This window comes from Sorex araneus, chromosome 9 (assembly GCF_027595985.1).
Source record: "Sorex araneus isolate mSorAra2 chromosome 9, mSorAra2.pri, whole genome shotgun sequence".
NCBI classification, from domain to species: Eukaryota; Metazoa; Chordata; class Mammalia; order Eulipotyphla; family Soricidae; genus Sorex; species Sorex araneus.
This window is the reverse complement of record NC_073310.1, coordinates 41,542,210-41,560,175: the sequence shown is the minus strand read 5'-3', so window position 1 is coordinate 41,560,175 and position 17,966 is coordinate 41,542,210. Positions and strand designations below refer to the sequence as shown.

The window sequence follows — 17,966 nt, the reverse complement described above, 5'->3', positions numbered from 1 at the left end:
GAGAGACACCCAGACAGCAACAAAAGCAATGAGGAAGCAGTAAAAACTCCTATCAAACTGACTGAAAGAAAATGGAATCCTGGAAGACACTCCCAGAATTAAGCAACTATATCATCTATCAGGATAAGGAGCTCAGGGATTATATGCTCAAGATGTTTAATGAACTCAAGCTAGCAGTTTAGCACATGTAGCCAACTAAGCACATGTAGTCAACAAAGCACATAAGATAATACAGTCCACCTGGGTTTGATTCCCAACCCCCAGTACCAGATATGGCTCTCAAGTCCCATCAGAAGTAATCTCTGATTACCGAGTGAGGAGCAAGCCCTGAGAAGTGCCAGACGTGGCAAAATAATTAAGTATTTAAAAACAAAAACAAAAACCAGAAACCTTAGGGGTAAGAGCAATAGTGCACTTGCCTACTTGCCTTCCATACAGACAACCCAGGTTCAATTCCCAGCATCCCACATCGTCCTCCAGCAGCACCATGAGTTATTCCTGAATGCAGAGCCAGGAGTAAGTACAGGGTGTGGCCCCAAAACCAAAAGGAGAGGGTATGGTGCCACAAGCAAGTAAACCTGTACCTGCAGGTCGAGTGCATCAGCAGCCTGATGGTGCCTTCAGACTTCCTGATACCCCAAAATTGCCACTGTGCCTTTGACCAGACCCCAACAACTTGGGGCCAAGTTTCCCAAGAAATTAAAAAGCCAAAAATTAGGTATGTGGGAGCCACACCCACAAACCACCTCCAGCTCAGCTATACAAGCTCTTTTATTGGCCTTATTTCAGAGACTCATAAATCTTGAGAAATATCAAAAGTGGCAGTTAGGAGTGATGCAGCACGTTTCAAGCGAGCAGGCACGCCCTGCAGGGTATACGCCAATAGTTTATTCCTCTGGAAAAGATGGAAACAAGGGCCTTGATCCAGAGACACACAAAGGAATCTCCAAACTGAGCAGCTTGCTTTAGAGATGCCTCCAGACTTTAAGCCAGGCCAGCCTCACAGGGGGTGAGATGGGGGCTGTCGTCAGATGCCCCCATCTCACCTCAGATGGGGGCATTGTCCCTCCACCTGCCCCCTGAAAACCCCAGCGGACGCCAACTTCCAGAACCCAATGACAAGTGCAGGTACAGGTTCACTGACGGCAAACTCCAGGCCTCAAAAGATAGGAGATGGCCGGTCCTTCTCATTCCCATGGGACGCTGGAATCACACCCACAAACTGCCTCTGGCAGCTATTTAAGCTTCATTAGGCCATGATCCAGACACACACAAAAGAATCTCTGAATCAAGCAGTTCACTGCAGAAATTTCTCCAGACCCTAATTATCTCAAATTTTAGAATTTCAGGAGCACGTGGCTGCTCTCACAGCCATGCCACATCTTATGATATTCATAACAAGCAATACAAGAGAGTATGGGAGAGACTGTCGGCCATAGAGGCAGGAGGAAGGGTGGTGGGGATACTGGGGACCTTGATGGTGGAAGATGTTCATTGGTGGAGGGGTGGGTGTCGATCACTGTATGACTAAAGTGCAAACAGGAAAGTTTTGCAACTGTATCTCATAGTGATAATGATGATGATGATGATTAATAATAATCATCATCATAAAATTAACATTCTGAATAAAAAAAGTAATATAGAGTTCATGCCCAATTCAATCAGCTTAACCAACGGCTGAATAAATAGCAATACTCCTACATTAAAAAAATGAATAAAAGCAGTTTTTGGTAAATAAAGAGCCAAAAGGCCAGAGTACAAATATTAAAAAAAAAGAAGAAGAAAAACAAAGAATGAGAAAAGAAATGAGAACAAAAATGAGAAAACTGCAATCAGTAGTGACAGAATTGAAGAGTCTTGTAGGTGAAATGAAAATGAAAAATGAAATGAAAAATGAAAAATGCAATGGTGGGACAGCCAGGGTGATAGTACAACGGGTAGGCGTTAGCCTTGCAGGCAGCAGACCCAGGTTCCATCTCCAACATCCTATATGATCCCCAAGCACCATAAGGAATAATTACTGAGTATAGAGCCAGAAGTAACCACTGAGCATTGCCGAGTGTCACCCGAAAAGCAGTAAAAAGAAAAATAAATATACAATGGTGGGACTAGAAATAAAACAAAAGCAACAACAACAACAACAAGAGTATGATAAAAAATGAAATGGAAAGCCTGGGAAGCAAGGTGACAGAAGCCAATGATACGATCAGTGAAATCCAAGATAAGATGCAGGAAACCTAAAAAATAAATAAATAAAACTGCACAAAATGGGGAAAAGTTAAAAACAAATGAATAGCACACAAAGAGCTATGGGATGAATTCAAGAAAAGCAACCTAACAATTACTGGAATCCCCAAAGAAAAGGGATATGTAGAATCAGCTGAGAAATTCCCAAAGTTGAGGAGTGAAGCATCCAAATTCAAGAAGCTTAAAGGATTCTAGCCAAATGAAACCCCAAAAAAAAAAATTTTTTTTAATCCTCCTAGGTATATCATAATCAGAATGATGAAAGCCAAGAACTGTATTCTTTAAATAGAATACTGAAATTAAGATCAAAGAAGAAAATTACGTGCAAAATTACATCCTTGAGATTTATGACATACTTATCAAATGAGACATTACAAGCCACAAGAAAATGGTGGAATGTTGTTAAAAAGCTCAATAATAGGATTACCAATAATACTCTCTCCAGCAGAACTATCTTTCAGAAATGAAGGATTGATACAAAGCTTCATGAATAAGCAACAGTTCAAGAACTTCATAAACTCAAAGCCAATTCTAAAGGAAGAATAAAGGAGGTTCTTTAAAAAACCAAACCCTCAAACACACATCACTTCTACAAAATGAAAGAAACTACTACAAGCCAATGATCTTGTTCCATGTCAATGACCTAAATATACTAATCAAGAGACAGAGTGACATGATAGAACAGAAAAGTGAACTCAAATTTCTGCTGTCTGCAAGAGATACATCTGAAATCAGGAAAAACATAGACTGAGCAAAGATTAGAAAAACACAGACTGAGCAAAGATTAGAAAACAGTACTTCAAGGAAACAATCCTCTGAATAAGGCTGGGGTGTCCATAATCATATTAGACAACATAGGTTTTCAAGTTGAAAAGTTATAAGAGACAGAAATGGTCATTTCCTAATGATCAAAGAATATGAACACGCCTTTCCGGCCCCGCGCGAGATCGACCCCGGAGGCAACTGAACCACTTTGGACACGAGCGGCGCCCCCAAAATGCCTCCAAACTGTGTGCTCGGAGCTTCTGGCCCAGGCGCTGCCAGCGAGTGATGCAATTACCAAAAGAATTTTCCCTGGACTTCATATAGAAATCCAAAACCGCGCGGCTGCGATACCTAGTATCTCTTGATTGTCAGCAACGTGTAAATGTTCCTTTTTGGCAGGGCTTACCGTGGGGGGAAACTCCAAACAATAGTACTAAGTTTTTTGTTGAAGGGTAAAAGATTGTAGCGATAGAATTTTAGGCAGAATTTTCCCTGGACTTTATATAGAAACCCAAAACCGCGCGGCCGCGGCAGCCTAATGTCATCTAATCATCAGCAATATGAAATGATTCCTTTGTAATGGGTTGGACTTTGGGGGGACCATAATAGGGTTAAAGTTTGTAGCGACATGTAATTTCTGGCTGTACTGTCCCTGGACTTTATACAGAAATTCAAAGCCGCGAGGCCGCTGCCATGGCCGCACAACCTATTGTCATTTAATCATCACCAATATGAAATGGTTCCCTTTTAACGGGTCGGACTTTGGTGGGAAATCCTAACAAGAATAGTAAGTATTTTGCTGAAATATTGAAGGCTACCAAAGTGGTAGCCATCTCTATAGACTGAACTAAGCCATATCCCCACGCCGGCTGAGAAGAAATATCCTTCTTTCTCGGGAAGAAACGCGGCATGGCGTTAACCATAGTATGATGTCCATTAAGCTGACACGGACCTGGTGGCGTGGGAATGGGATACAAGGGAATAAATTATTATGTACTTGGAACAGCGGGACGCTGGTGGAATCTTGAGCCGGGGCCGATACCAGCGTATTACTTTTGGTTCCAGAAACTGCTTGCAGACATTCTACCAGACTATCAACTAAGCCAGAGCCCCACGCCGGCTGATGACGAGAAATAACCATCTTTTTTGGTTTGTTTTCCCTTTGTCAGGCAGCGTGGTGATTACTAAACAGGCGTGATCTCGGTGGCGCGGGACAAGGGGGGAAAAAATAGAAAAGTCATGTAACAAACAGCGGGACTTAATATCTCTACATTCTCAGCAATGGAGAGCCATTAAATGCTTCCTTGACAGTGGGACTGTCTTTTCTTTTTTGGGGGGAAACCCTAGCAACAACAGTGAGTTATGTGTTGAAACATGGACTGTAACCAAGATAAAGCGTAAACGAAGTGAAACTTATCACTTACAAGGGCGGGGACTGGGGGGGCGGGAGGGGGCGGGAGGTATAATGGGGTGGTTGGTGATGAAATATGGGCACGGGTGAAGGGAAGGGTGTTTGAGTACTGTATAACTGACATAATCCTGAGAACTATGTAACCCTCCACATGGTGATTCAATAAAATTTAAATTTAAAAAAAAAAAAAAGAATATGAACACTGGGAAGAACTCACACTCCTAACCATTTATGCACCTAGTGATGGACCATCAAAATACTTAAAACAATTAATAGACCTGAAGGAAGATATTGACAGTAATACAAAAGTAGTGTGAGATTTCAATACTTTTTTTCAATCTCCTCTGAATTGATAAACTAAAGTAAAACTAAAGAAGGAAACACGGGCTTTGAAGGACAAATTGGAAATCATGGGCTTAGCAAACATATACAACGCACTACATCCCCCCCCCAAAAAAAAAAAATAGAAATTACACAAATCACTAATGAACAACTACTGGGAACACAGGAAATTAGAGAGGAAATCAAAAGATTCTTAGAAACAAACAAGGATAAATATATGATCAACCAGAATATATAGGACATGGCAAAGGCATGGTTAAGAGGAAAGTTCCTGGCGGCTGGAACGATAGCACAGCGGGTAGGGCGTTTGCCTTGCACACGGCCAACCTGGGTTCAATTCCCAATATGGTCCCCCAAGCACCGCCAGGAGTTAATTCCTGAGAGCATGAGCCAGGAGTAACCCCTGAGCATCACTGGGTGTGACCCAAAAAGCAAAAAAAAAAAAAAAAAAAAAAGAGGAACATTCCTAGCAATGCAAGCAAACATTATAAAGGAAGAAAGGGCCCACATAAATAACCTAACTGCATGGCTTAAGATACCATAAAAGGACCAAGCAGTCAGGAGAAAGAAAATAATGAAACTTAGAGCAGAAATTAATCAACTGAGCTACCAAAAAACAATAAAAAAGCACGCCAAAGGATTAACAAAACCTTCGAAACTAGTTCTTATAATAATAATAATAATAATAATAATAAATATCTATAAACCACTAGCAAACTCACAAAGACAAAGTACACTGAATTAGAAATGAAAGGAAAATATCAGAACAGATACCAGAGAAACTCAAAAGATCATCAGGGGTTACATTAAAAATCTTTAAGACATAAAATGAGAGAATCTACAAGAAATGGATAATTTCTTGAATTCCTGTAACCTACCAAGGTAGAACCAAGACAACACAGGACACCTGAACAAACCTATTACTATTGAGGAAATCAAAATTATAATCGAAAGTCTCATCAAAAATAAAAGCCCATTCCCAGATGGGTTCACTAGTGAGTTCCTCCAAATCTAAAAGAGGACACACTACCAATCTCTTCTAGCTCTTCCAGGAAATCAAAGAATATAAACACTCTTAAACAGTTCTAACAGCAAAATATCATCCTGATACCAAATACTGACAGAGGACAGCACAAAAAAAAAAAAAGAAAAACTACAGACTGATATCCCTGATGAACATAGATGCAAAGATCTATGACAATATACTAGAAAATCAGATCCAACGATTTATAAAAATATCATACGCCATAGCCAAATAGGATTCATCCCTAGGATGCAAGAATGTTTTAACATATGCAAATCAATCAATGTAATAAACCATATAAACAAAAGAAAAAATAAAATCATACAATCAGAATAATAGGTGTAGAGCAAGCATTTGACAAGATCCAACAACCCATTCCTGATTGAAAAAAAAGAAACCTCTCAATAAGTTGGGAACTGCCGGAACATTCCTCAACATAGTTAAAGCCACAGCAAACAAAATACTCAATATATACAAATGAAAAGCTTTGCCCCTAGGATCAGGCACAAGACAAGTTTGCCTACTTTCACCACTTCTATTAAATAGAAGTAATTTCTTTCTTTCTTTCTTTTTTTTTTTTTTGCTTTTTGGGTCCCATCCAGCAATGCTCAGGGGTCATTCCTGGCTCTGCACTCAGGAATTACCCCTGGCCGTGCTCAGGGGACCATATGGGATGCTGGGAATCAAACCCGGGTCGGCCGCATGCAAGGCAAACGCCCTGCCCTCTGTGCTATCACTCCAGCCCCAATAGAAGTAATTTCTATTACTTGCCATAGAAATTACTTGCAATAGAAATTAAAATTACTTGCCACAGAAATTAGGTAAGAAAAGATACTAAGGGCATCCAGGTAGGAAAGAAAGAAGTTAAGATCTCACTATTTGCTGATGACATAATACTGTATTCAGAAAATCCTAGACTCTATCAAAAAAGCTTCTAGAAAAAAAACAGATTTGTAAATTTGAGGGCTAAAAATTAACATACAGAAGTCCAAGGCTTTCCTATATGCATAAAATGAAATAATAGAGATGATTTTTTAAAATCCCTTTCACAATCATGCACCAGAAAATCAAGTACTTAAAAAATTCTCTTAACTAAAGAAGTTAAAGAGCTATAGAAAAATAAATAAATAAATAAAAACCCTAGAAAACACAAAAGATATAAAAAGAGGGCACAAGGAAGTAAAAATATATCCCTTGCTCATGAATTTGGTGGATTAACATAGTCAAAATGGCAATACTCCCCAAAACATAATACAGATACAATGCAGTTCCTATAAAGATATCATTTTTAAAAGAAATAGATCAAATACTCCTGAAATTAATATAGAACAATAAACGCCCCCCATCCCTAATAGCCAAAGCAATCCTCAGGAAAAAGAAGATGGAGGTATCACTTTTCCCAATTTCAAACTGAACTACAAAGCAGTAGTAACTAAAACAATATGGTACTGAAATAAGACAGAACCCCAGATCAATGGAATAGAATTGAAAATACAGAGACAGATCCCCAGGTTTATAGTCAATCTTTGACAAAGGAGCAAAAAGTCTGAAGTGAAGCAAGGGAAGCATCTTCAACAAATGGTGCTGGGAAAACTAGTTGGGCAAATGCAAAAAAGAAAAAAAATTAATTCATGGGGCTGGAGCAATAGTACAATTGGTAATACGTTTGCCTTTCATGCAGCCAACTCGGGTTCAATCCCTGGCACCCCATATGTTCACCAAGACTTCCAGGAGTGATACCTGAACACATAACCAGAAGCCCAGAGCACCACCAAGTGCTACCCCTCCCCAAAGAAAAAAAAGAATGCAAACCCTTTCTAACACCATTCACAAAAGTCAAATCAAACTGGACTAAAGAAAAGACCTCAATATTAGATATGAATCCATGTTACACTTAAAAAAGCAGAGTCAGAACTCTTCACAATATTGAAATAAGAGGCATTTTTAAGGAGGCAATGTCATTTACCAAACAGAAACAAAGATATACTAATGAGACATTAAATTAAGAGGCTTCCAGACCTCAAAGGAAGCAGTGACCAAAATACAAAACACACCAAAGACTGGGAGAAATTATTTTCCTGTTACTCATCTGAAAAAATCTTAATATCCAAGATATACAAAGCATTAGTAGATCTATACAAATTAAAAATCCAACCCCATCAAAAAACGGGGAGAAGAGATGAACAGAAACTTCCTGAAATAATAAATACAAATGGCAAGAAGACAGATGAAAAAATGCTCTACATCACTAATCATCCAGAAATCGAAAAAATTGCAAATGCAAATCGAAATAACAATGAGATCTCATTATATCAGAGAGACTGGCACCGATCAAAAAGAACAAGAATAATCAGTGTTGGCATGGATAAAGGAAAAGAGGAAAACATTCACAGTTGGTGGGAATGTCAACTTGTCCAGACTTTCTCAAAACAGTATGAACATTACTCAAAATCTAGAAATTTAGAACCCAAGCCATAGTACAGCAAGTAGGGCACTTAAACACAGCTGACCCGGGTTTGATAACCAGCATTCTATATGGTCCCCCAAGCCCCATCAGAAGTAGTAATTTTTGAATGCAGAGCAAGGAGTAACCCCTGAGCATCACCAGGTGTGGTCCCAAAACCCAAACTAGGAATTGATCCATTAATTTCACTTCTTGGAATATGCCCCAAGATTCAAAAACACAATGGAGAAAAGGCCTTTGCACTCCTATGTTCCTCGTAGCATTCTCCATAATAGCCAAACTCTAGAAACAACCCAAATGTCCGAGAATAGATGACTAGATAAGGAAAATATGGAACATATATATAACGGATTATTACTTAGTTATTTAAAAAAGGATAAAATCATGCAATTTGTTGCTACTTGGACAGAGTATTATGCTGACTGAAGTTAGTTGGAGGGAGAGAGAACAACATAGAATGATCTTTCTCATATAAAGAAACAACAGTGAATAAAAACTGTCCAATGGTAATTGAAAGAAAGAACATGAGAACTGATCTTCATTACAAAGTTTGCAACTGGGGGTTGGTAGGAATAAGATAGGGAAGGGAATACCAAAACAATGGTGTAAAGTGTTATGCATGAAATACTATCAGAACCAGTACTATAAATCTGAGTATCAAAAAGCTATTTAAAAAACATGTTCTGGGGCCTGAGCAATAGTACAATGGGTAGGATATTTGTCTTACATGTGGCTGACCCAGGTTCTACCCCCGGCATCCCATGTGTTCCCCCAAGCACTGTCAAGAGTAATTCCTGAGTACAGAGCCAGGAGTAACCCCTGAGCATTGCTGGGTATGGCCCAAAACCTAAACATTTTTTTAAAAATTGAAAATGCTCCTCTTACTGAGGCAGATTGGTGGGTGAAAGAAGCATTTCCATCAGGGGAGCACATTTGTGGAGAGAAATGCAGAGGTAGCCCACCATATTTCCAGTAGCCCCAGCAGCCATACCCATGAGCCACCTTCACTGTCATGTAAGCTCATCTACCAGGTCTTATTCCAGACTCATAAATAAATCTTGACCAACTAGATGCTAAAATTTCTCTAACACAGTATCCTAGTTGAGACCTCCTGGGCAATCTCTAGGGAGCAAGGCAAGCTAGCTTCTGTTCTACTAAAGCCCCACCAGCTCTTCCCACACCCCAAAGCTGCTGCCATATCTTTGGCAGAATCTTTTATTTCAGGACTATACTCCACATACTTCCAAATGAAAAATTCTGGATTTTCTGGAGCATGTGGCTGCAGATGCAGCCACGTGACATCTCCAAACTCTATAACACTGACATACCAGTAGTAGCACACCAGATTGGATGGGATCTAATATAGAAACCCATAAATCTTGACTAACAAAACAATAACATTTAACTTGCAACAACAGTTTAGTAAAAGCTCAGACAAGGATTTAATGTACCCATGGCGAGACACAACAACTTTCACAAACTTTCTTCTATGGAAATAGGAAAAAATAAAATAAATAAGAAGACATATGAAGAAATAGGAAGTGGTCCTCTATGGAGGGAAGCAACACGGATGAAGGAATTGGTGTTGAAACAGAGCATGTCTGAAACCCAATTATGAATAAGTTTGTTAATTCCCAAAGACTAAATAAAAATATTAAGTACCATCTGATGTGATGCTCTCACTTCTCCACTCTTATTCTGGTCTCTTATATATCCTCTACCAAGACATCATAACAAACTACTACAAATATCTAAACTTTTGCTCAAAATGCCCATCTCCCAAATTACTTTTATCTAAGAAGACTTTACATTTCTCTTAGAAGAGTACTCAATGATTTCATATCTTTAAATAAATGCTTTACTTTCTTCACCTGAAATAATCTGAGACATTTATTTACTTGACTTCAGATTTATGTTCTGGCTCCCCACACGAAAATATTACAACAGTAAGAAATGAGAACCTATGTCTGCCTTATTTATCATTCAGTCAGAATCAAAAGAGTAGTACCTAGAACACAGCACTTGTTCAGTAAACATTTATCAAACTATTTTTAAATGCCTTTAATTTATATATACCAGTATGCAGTGCTGGCACATAACAAGAATTCAAAACTGAAATGTAACTTCAAAATAAAAACAAAATTAGAAAATAAAGAGCCCTTAAGAGTTTTCATCTTGCTTTCCCATTCACTCTTCCGTTTTCAGCTGGCAGTTAGATGAAGCAGACTTTAATGTTACTCTACTGAAAGCCAGTTTGAAACTTTGTAAAATTCTAAATATTACTACAAATAAATATATTATGAAAATCATAAGAAAAATCCTCTGGGGTTCAGCATGAGTACAATGGATAGGGCAGTTGCCTAGCACGTTGCTGACCCAGGTTCAATCCCCAATATTCCCACCTGGTCCCCTAAGCATGTCCTGAGCACTGCTGGGTGTGACCCAAACCCCCCCCCCAAAAAAGATATATCCTCTGTACTTTCTAAATGATATAAATGTTTCAACCTAGTTTTGACTTACAATTTAAAAAGTATTTTTAATAATACCAATGAAAAGGTATAAATTATAGAGGAGCTAAGTCACATAAATATAATTATAAATATAAATTATAAATATATTCTGTGAAATTCAGTGGTTACTATATATAAAATCTTCAGTTACAAAAATATAACAAGAAAATAATGCTATATCCTGCCTACAAAATAATTTAAAAGGATACAAAAATACTTAGAAATGATTCTTACTAAATTATTGTCATCCTGGAAAGCATAGTGCAATGTTGTAATCCATTTATTGTCTCCATTCACTAAAACATCCCTTTCTTCACGAAAACATGCTGTCTGAAAAGGAAAAGCAGAGTTTTGTTTAAGAAAGTAAACACATAAAACCAGACAATAAATTATACAATACTTAATATGTTATTTACACTTTGTTATGGAAAAGGAATACAAATAATATGACTTTTCAAGAAGTTTCAAAGCACCATTTTACAACTGTATTTCAATTGACCATCCAAACAATTAACAATTTAATTGGTAAATTGCTACCAATTTCTGGTTCTTCATTTTTGGTTCTTCTGGTCCTTTATTTTTAAGGAAAGAGGACATAACTGTAGTCTTTAGTATTATCCCATTCTTCCCTCTTCTCTAGATGTTATCACTATCTGAAGCGGGTGTACATTATTCATGTCATATACTTTGGTTAAAAATGTATGTGTCCAAAGTCATTAGTTACTTTATATTTTAAACTTTTAAGAATGACTTTTCCTATGGTGACTCAATAAAAAAACTTAAATCCTGTCATCCCGTTGCTCATCGATTTGTTCGAGGGCACCAGTAATGTCTCTCATTAAGACTTATTGTTACTGTTTTTGGCATATCCAATACACACGGGTAGCTTGCCAGGCTCTGCCATGTGGGCTCCATACTCTTGGTATCTTGCCAGGCTCTCTGAGAGGGGCGGAGGAATCGAACACGGGTCTGCTGCGTGAAAGGCAAACGCCCAACCACTGTACTATCGCTCCAGCCCAAAAACTTAAATATAATTTAAAATTAAATTTGAAAAAAATTAAAGATTTTTTAAAAAATGACTTTCTACTGGTCCTTCTGCAAATAAATTACTTTTATCCAATAATGACTGTTTTCATCTTAATGGTTATGGTATTCCACCATGTCAATACACCAAAATTTACTTAGGCAACTCCCTTAATCATGAAATCATAGGCTGTTTCAAATTCCATTATTACAATGAAGTTAAAATTTCTCTAAAGTATACATTTAGAAGTAAAAATGTCAGGTATATGCATCTTAATTTTATCAGAGAACCAATTTTCTTACCTAAGCGCTGTACCAATTACTACCCTCTTCCCAGTGTGTGAAACCTCCTATTTTACTACATTCTCAACTAGATTTGGCACTGTTAGGCTTTAAAGAGTTGACTATCTGTGTTGTGTGAAACAATAACTCATTGTGCTTTTGGTTAATAGACTACTAATTGCTGGTTAGTGAAAGAGATTTAGTGTTTATCAGAGTCTGAACTATCTTTTTTAAATTGTTTACTATCTTTGCACACTTTCTCTAGTGAGTTGTACTTTATTTATTAATCTGCAAAAACTTTTGTTTTCAGACTATTATATATCACATTACAGATATTACAGATATTATAATTCTAAGAACATAATCTGAACAATCTTAGAAATGTATAATTACTTAATATGATGATAACAACTCTATAATATAGCTTTAAAGTTTTTTAAATAAATAAAATAACAAAAAAAGAATTGAAAGGTAAAGCAGAAACTAGAAGTCTCCCTGAGTCAACATGTCCATATTTTCAATGTCCACTTATTGTGTCAAGAGATTCTATCAATAATTTTGTTGAAAATATGCTTAGGAAACAAGCATTTCTGCATACATGTACAAGCAAACACACTAATATTTATTTGGTAACCCATTTTCCCTATCTTTCTTTTCTTTACACAAAAGTAACCACAGTTCTCAAGTAACAGTATCTGAACTGCTTTCTGTATCAGTTCATAAACACCTAATTTTTTTTTCAGGTTTTATTTTTTTAACATTTCACACACACTCAAAAATACCATAGTGTATTGTATATATGGAAGGTACTTAATAATTATTAGGTATTTAATTTATTTCCTGCAAGTAAAGAGCTGCAACCAAAACAGCACTATTATGCAACTAATTTTTCCATATAATCCGTAAACATTTTGTTTGATTAGAATTTCCAATGTTAGATATTACATAATATCACCTGAGAAAATACTGAAAACAAATGGGAATTTAAAAGCTGAAAGCAGGCTGGAGCAATAGCATAGCGGGTAGGGCATTTGCCTTACACACAGCTGACCCGAGTTCGATTCCCAGCATCCTGCCGCCAGGAGTGATTCCTGGGTGCATGAGCCTCGAGTAACCCCTGTGCAATGCCGGGTGTGACCCAAAAAGTAAAAAAAAAAAAAAAAAAAGCTGAAAGCAAATTACTAACTTACCTATCAAATAGATGATTTTTTACAACTGAAATCTACATTAGGCTTCAATTCACTTTAGGGAAAAAACAAAATCAAGTGACATGATGAACACTAAGTTCTGTCGTTTTTTTTAATTTAACCACCCTGAGGTAACATTTTATTGCTAACACTTTAGAGCAGGAGAAAGCAGTTACAGAGTGTAGGAGACAGACAGCGATTTCAAAGTTTAGAGACACTGCAAGTAGAATCTAATAAACATCTAAGTGATGACTTACAAGCAAAATAAAGTCCCCAAATCTTTTTGTTTCAGAACAATTAAACTGTAAGTAGAGCCTAACCTAGTTTAAAAAAATAATAATTACGCTGAAATACTTAACCATCAAACTGCTCCTACTATTGCATTCAGTTCAAATGGGAAGGTTGTAGAGTCTTTTCTTGCTTCAAAATGTCACACTGTCGTCAGTTTTCACAAATAAGAAAGGGGAAAGCTGCTAGTGAGACAAGGTCAGTAATCCTGCTACACGTCCTTCAGTATTCAGGACAACTACCACAACAAGGAATTATCTGGCCCCAATTCATAAGTGCCAGTGTTGAAAAACATGTTCTAGATGAATATTAACAGATCTATGTTGCATGTATATACATAGAGGTTCATAAAGCTGTGTCAGAAAATCAACACAGTTGAAGGCTGTAAAATAACATCTAGTTCAATAATCTTTTTTTAAAAAAAGAAAACTACACAAAATTTATTTTTATTTCCTCCTTTAAAGGCAGAATATTTCACTCTCAAAGATCGTAATAAACATGCGGGAAGAATTATGAGAGACCTTTTCTAGATAGAGTCTTTTCAGATTCAGTCACTCATTTTCTATTCAACCATTCTGATTATCAGTGACGGTTCTGTCTGTTGTACAAGTGTATATTTCTAATATACAATCATACAGATTAAATTTGATCCTTAACAAACTACTATACAGCACATGTGTGTTTGGTTTTAACATACTTGCTTGTATTCTTATATATAGGGTTTAAATAACCCCAGCATTAAATACAACAACCTTCACACACTTCCCTCTTATTGTGGTAGAAAGATGCTCGCTGGGTGGGTAGGTGTTTGAATATTATATGTAGTGAACTACTTTCTGAAAATAAAATGTATAAAAATAATTTTTTTTTAAAAAAAGCTACCATAGGTTAAAGAGCAACAAGTATGTGGCCGTACTAAAGGATAATAATCTTTGCCATTTCTCTACTAGTATATTCATCAGATCAATACCCCTAAACAACAAAAACTGCCTAATACTTTAGAAAAATCAGGCTTGAAAATATTTTTTAACATCTACTGATTCTGGTTTCTCAGTAGTAATAAACATTTCACTGATGGCATTACTTAAAAAAAACTTTCAATTAATAATTGAGATATCCTAAAATTTGATGATAAAAAAATGTTTCAAGAATAAATATAAGTACAATTTTAAGTTGCAAAAATACAGGAAATTTACATTCAATATTTATATTCAATGCACCTAGATTACACACACACACACACAAACACACATATTATATAAAGGTATATAAAAATAGAATTATATACCAAGACATACATATTTAAATACCAAGATATTATAAGATTTTTTTTCTTGGGGCCGGAGCAATTGTATAGCAGGTGGGGTGGCTGACTTGCATGCACACAGCCAGATGGGTGATCCAGGTACCTTATATGGTCCCGGAATGCCACCAGGAGTGATCTCTGAGTTCAGAGCCAGGAGTAAGCCCAGAGCACCACCAGATGGGGCGAGAGCAATAGTACAGTGGCCAGAGCACTTACTTGCCTTGTACATGGCCAACCATGATTTGGTCCCTGGTATCTCAGATGGCCCCAGAGCCTGCCAAGAGTGAGCCTGAGCAGAAAGCCAGGAATAACCCCCAAACACTGCCAGGTGTTGCCCCAGAAAACAAAAAATGTTTGAACTGACACTAATTTATACTACTGTATAAATAGCACCTACTAACAAAGGTCTATATCTCTCCGTATATGACTCAATGGCAGAGCATATGCCTCCCATATGTGAGATCCTAAATTAAATCCTCAAAACTACAGAAAAAATAAACATTTAATTTACTTTTAAATCTACATTTTATATATAATTCATAGTTTAAACAAAGATTAGGAATGTAATTTTTAAAATAATCAAAAATCTTTCTTACAGAATTAAAAGACAAATCATTTAGAAACATACACAAGTGGCAAGTGGATGAGAAAAAATACATACATATTGAGTGCCAAGATTCACTAACCCAGATTTTTAGAAGACAGTTTGGCATAACTGCCAAAGTCTGAATATACACTGTTTCTCCCCAATCCTGGAGCTTCACTTGGTAAAAATTTTAATCTGGGCACTATATAAATTCTAGAGTCAGCATAACATGAAAATCCCTAGTACAAAAATCTTACTGCAAGATGTGTAAACTAGCATACTGCAGGGTAACCAATAATAGTACCTCTGACTAACATTTAACTGTCTTTTTATAACAAATATATAAAATATGAACCTGAAGTATACCCACATCTGGCAATGCCTAAGAACCACCAAGGTTACACCCAGTGACCCTAAAAGAGGCAGAAACATGTGATGTCAGGCATTGAACTCAGGATCTCAAGATCTCATCTAAGCGAGGTTTGCATTCTGCTTTCTAGTACTAAAGCTCTCTTACTGACCCCTCCTCCCTTTTTATATTTTTATTTCACATTTTATATACTTCGTAGGTGGCATGTTAGTTCTAATACACTATTCTTCTCTCATGTTTTGAAATTTACTATTGCCAATCTCACATAGATTTGAGTGTAAAAAGTGAAGTAAGATATAGTCACTGACAGTTTGACTATACTTCACTAAGAGTTTATACTTAGAATAATCCTAGGAAAGCAAGATTATTTCTACTAGATGAAGAAAGATTTTACTACAATATAGTTTAAAAAAAACTAAATATGTGTGTGTGTTTAGTGTACTAAGGGTCTAAAAGAATAGCACAAGGACCTGTAATGGCTGCACTGCACGCAATAGGTCACAAGCTCATATTCCTAGTGTCCCTCACACAAAAGCAGCTCTACTATTAGTGGTCCTTGTTGCTATAAGCAATTTTGGCCACTGACAGTCAGGTGTTTAAAAGCCCATGAAAAGGGGCGCAACACTCAGCCTGCACCCCAATAAAGCAATATGCAAGAGCCACACCCAAGTGTGTACAAGTCTACGGCCACAACTGTGTGCATCAACTAAGGGAATATGTGTGAAAGCACTGCAACTAAAGAAGTGTAAATCTTAATAACTTTCACAGAAGTATACAAGCACCACATGAAGTGTGACTTTCCCCAATCTAGTAAGTGCAAAGCTAAAAAAAGTGAGAGCACCAATGTCAAGCATGTGTGCAAGTCCTACTCTTCACAAGCAATGAAAGGAAGGAAGAAAAACAAATTTTAAAGTTAAAAAAATAAACCCATTAAAAATATCTCCTTTTTTTGTGTAATGAAGCTTCTTAAGACAATGAGACAAATAAACAGAAAATCCAATGTATATTATTATTTAATGAAAGCAGCAGGAGGTGGAGCCAAGATTGAAGAAAGCAATATCTGAAAGCATTCCTAATGTTACCACAACAAAACTGCATTAAAAAAGAAAATTAAGCAAAGATTCCTGCTATATTTAATTAAATACAGTGGAACTCACTGAGAAAGTTTACTGGAGAGCCCAGCCTCCAGGAGATCCTCCAATGTGGAATAAGGAACAGCAGCCAACTTGAAAGCTAAGGAGCTTACAGAACCCCATGAGTGGGTTAGGACACAGCAGAGTTTTGCTCTGGAAAAAGAGAGGTGTGAGCCAAAGCCAGCATCCCAATCTTAAGACTCTTCCCTTATAAAAAATTATCAGGAAGCAACTACTAAGACAATTTATTCAGGGTTGGCACTTGTAGCAGGTATATTTCAGCAGTCCTGTGCAAGGGTACCACAAAACTCTGAACCTCTTCTGAATGAGAAGCAGTTTAAGTAAATTCTGCCATTGCAAGCTGAGGTCGGAGCTAGGGTGGGCTGTGTGACATCTCTCTGTTTCAAGTGATACAAATCAAGCAACGTCCCAATCTATATCTGACTGACTGCAGGTCAGGAGTCAGAAGGGGCTAGCCGAGACTACAAAAAGCAGGTAAGAACCTACCACTGCTGACTCTGCCTCTACGCAGCCCCTGCATGAACAACAGAATATTTGATTGGAGCCCAGGCCTGGTAAAACTTAAAGTCAAAGCTTTCCCAGACTGGCTTGGGCAAGGCAATATATTAACAGCTTGGAAAAGAAAACTATTCTAGTAATTACCTTGCCTGCTTGGTGTAAAGCTGAACAGAAACCCCATTTACTGCCCAATACATGGAATATTAACACCATGGTCACTAACACCAGCAACTGCAAATTCTAAGACAGAACACTGGTCTACCTGACCTTAGGGATACAACTGTAACAGTAAGCTTGTGACCATGAATTAATGGCAGCAATTTAGACCAACACAATCCCAGGGAGAACCTGTGAATGGGAACTAAACACTATCATCAACACCTACACTAACTGGGTTCTCCTTATTTTCATAACTCATGTTTTCATACCACACATTAACTGTAGGAATTTACCTATATTGGTAGATAAGACAAAAGCCACAGAAGGAACCCAGGCATACAAGAACTGTC

General features: G+C 37.2%; 1 protein-coding gene across 17 annotated transcripts in view; it reads right to left on the bottom strand.

The window, feature by feature from the left end:
• CDC42BPA (CDC42 binding protein kinase alpha) overlaps positions 1-17,966 on the bottom strand; it is a 334,917-nt gene that overhangs the window by 228,456 nt on the left and 88,495 nt on the right. For all 17 annotated transcript variants that reach the window (XM_055146939.1, XM_055146925.1, XM_055146926.1 and 14 more), the window contains exon 4: positions 10,998-11,093. In XM_055146939.1, coding sequence (XP_055002914.1) covers positions 10,998-11,093 — 96 coding nt within the window. The remainder of the gene's footprint in view (positions 1-10,997; positions 11,094-17,966) is intronic.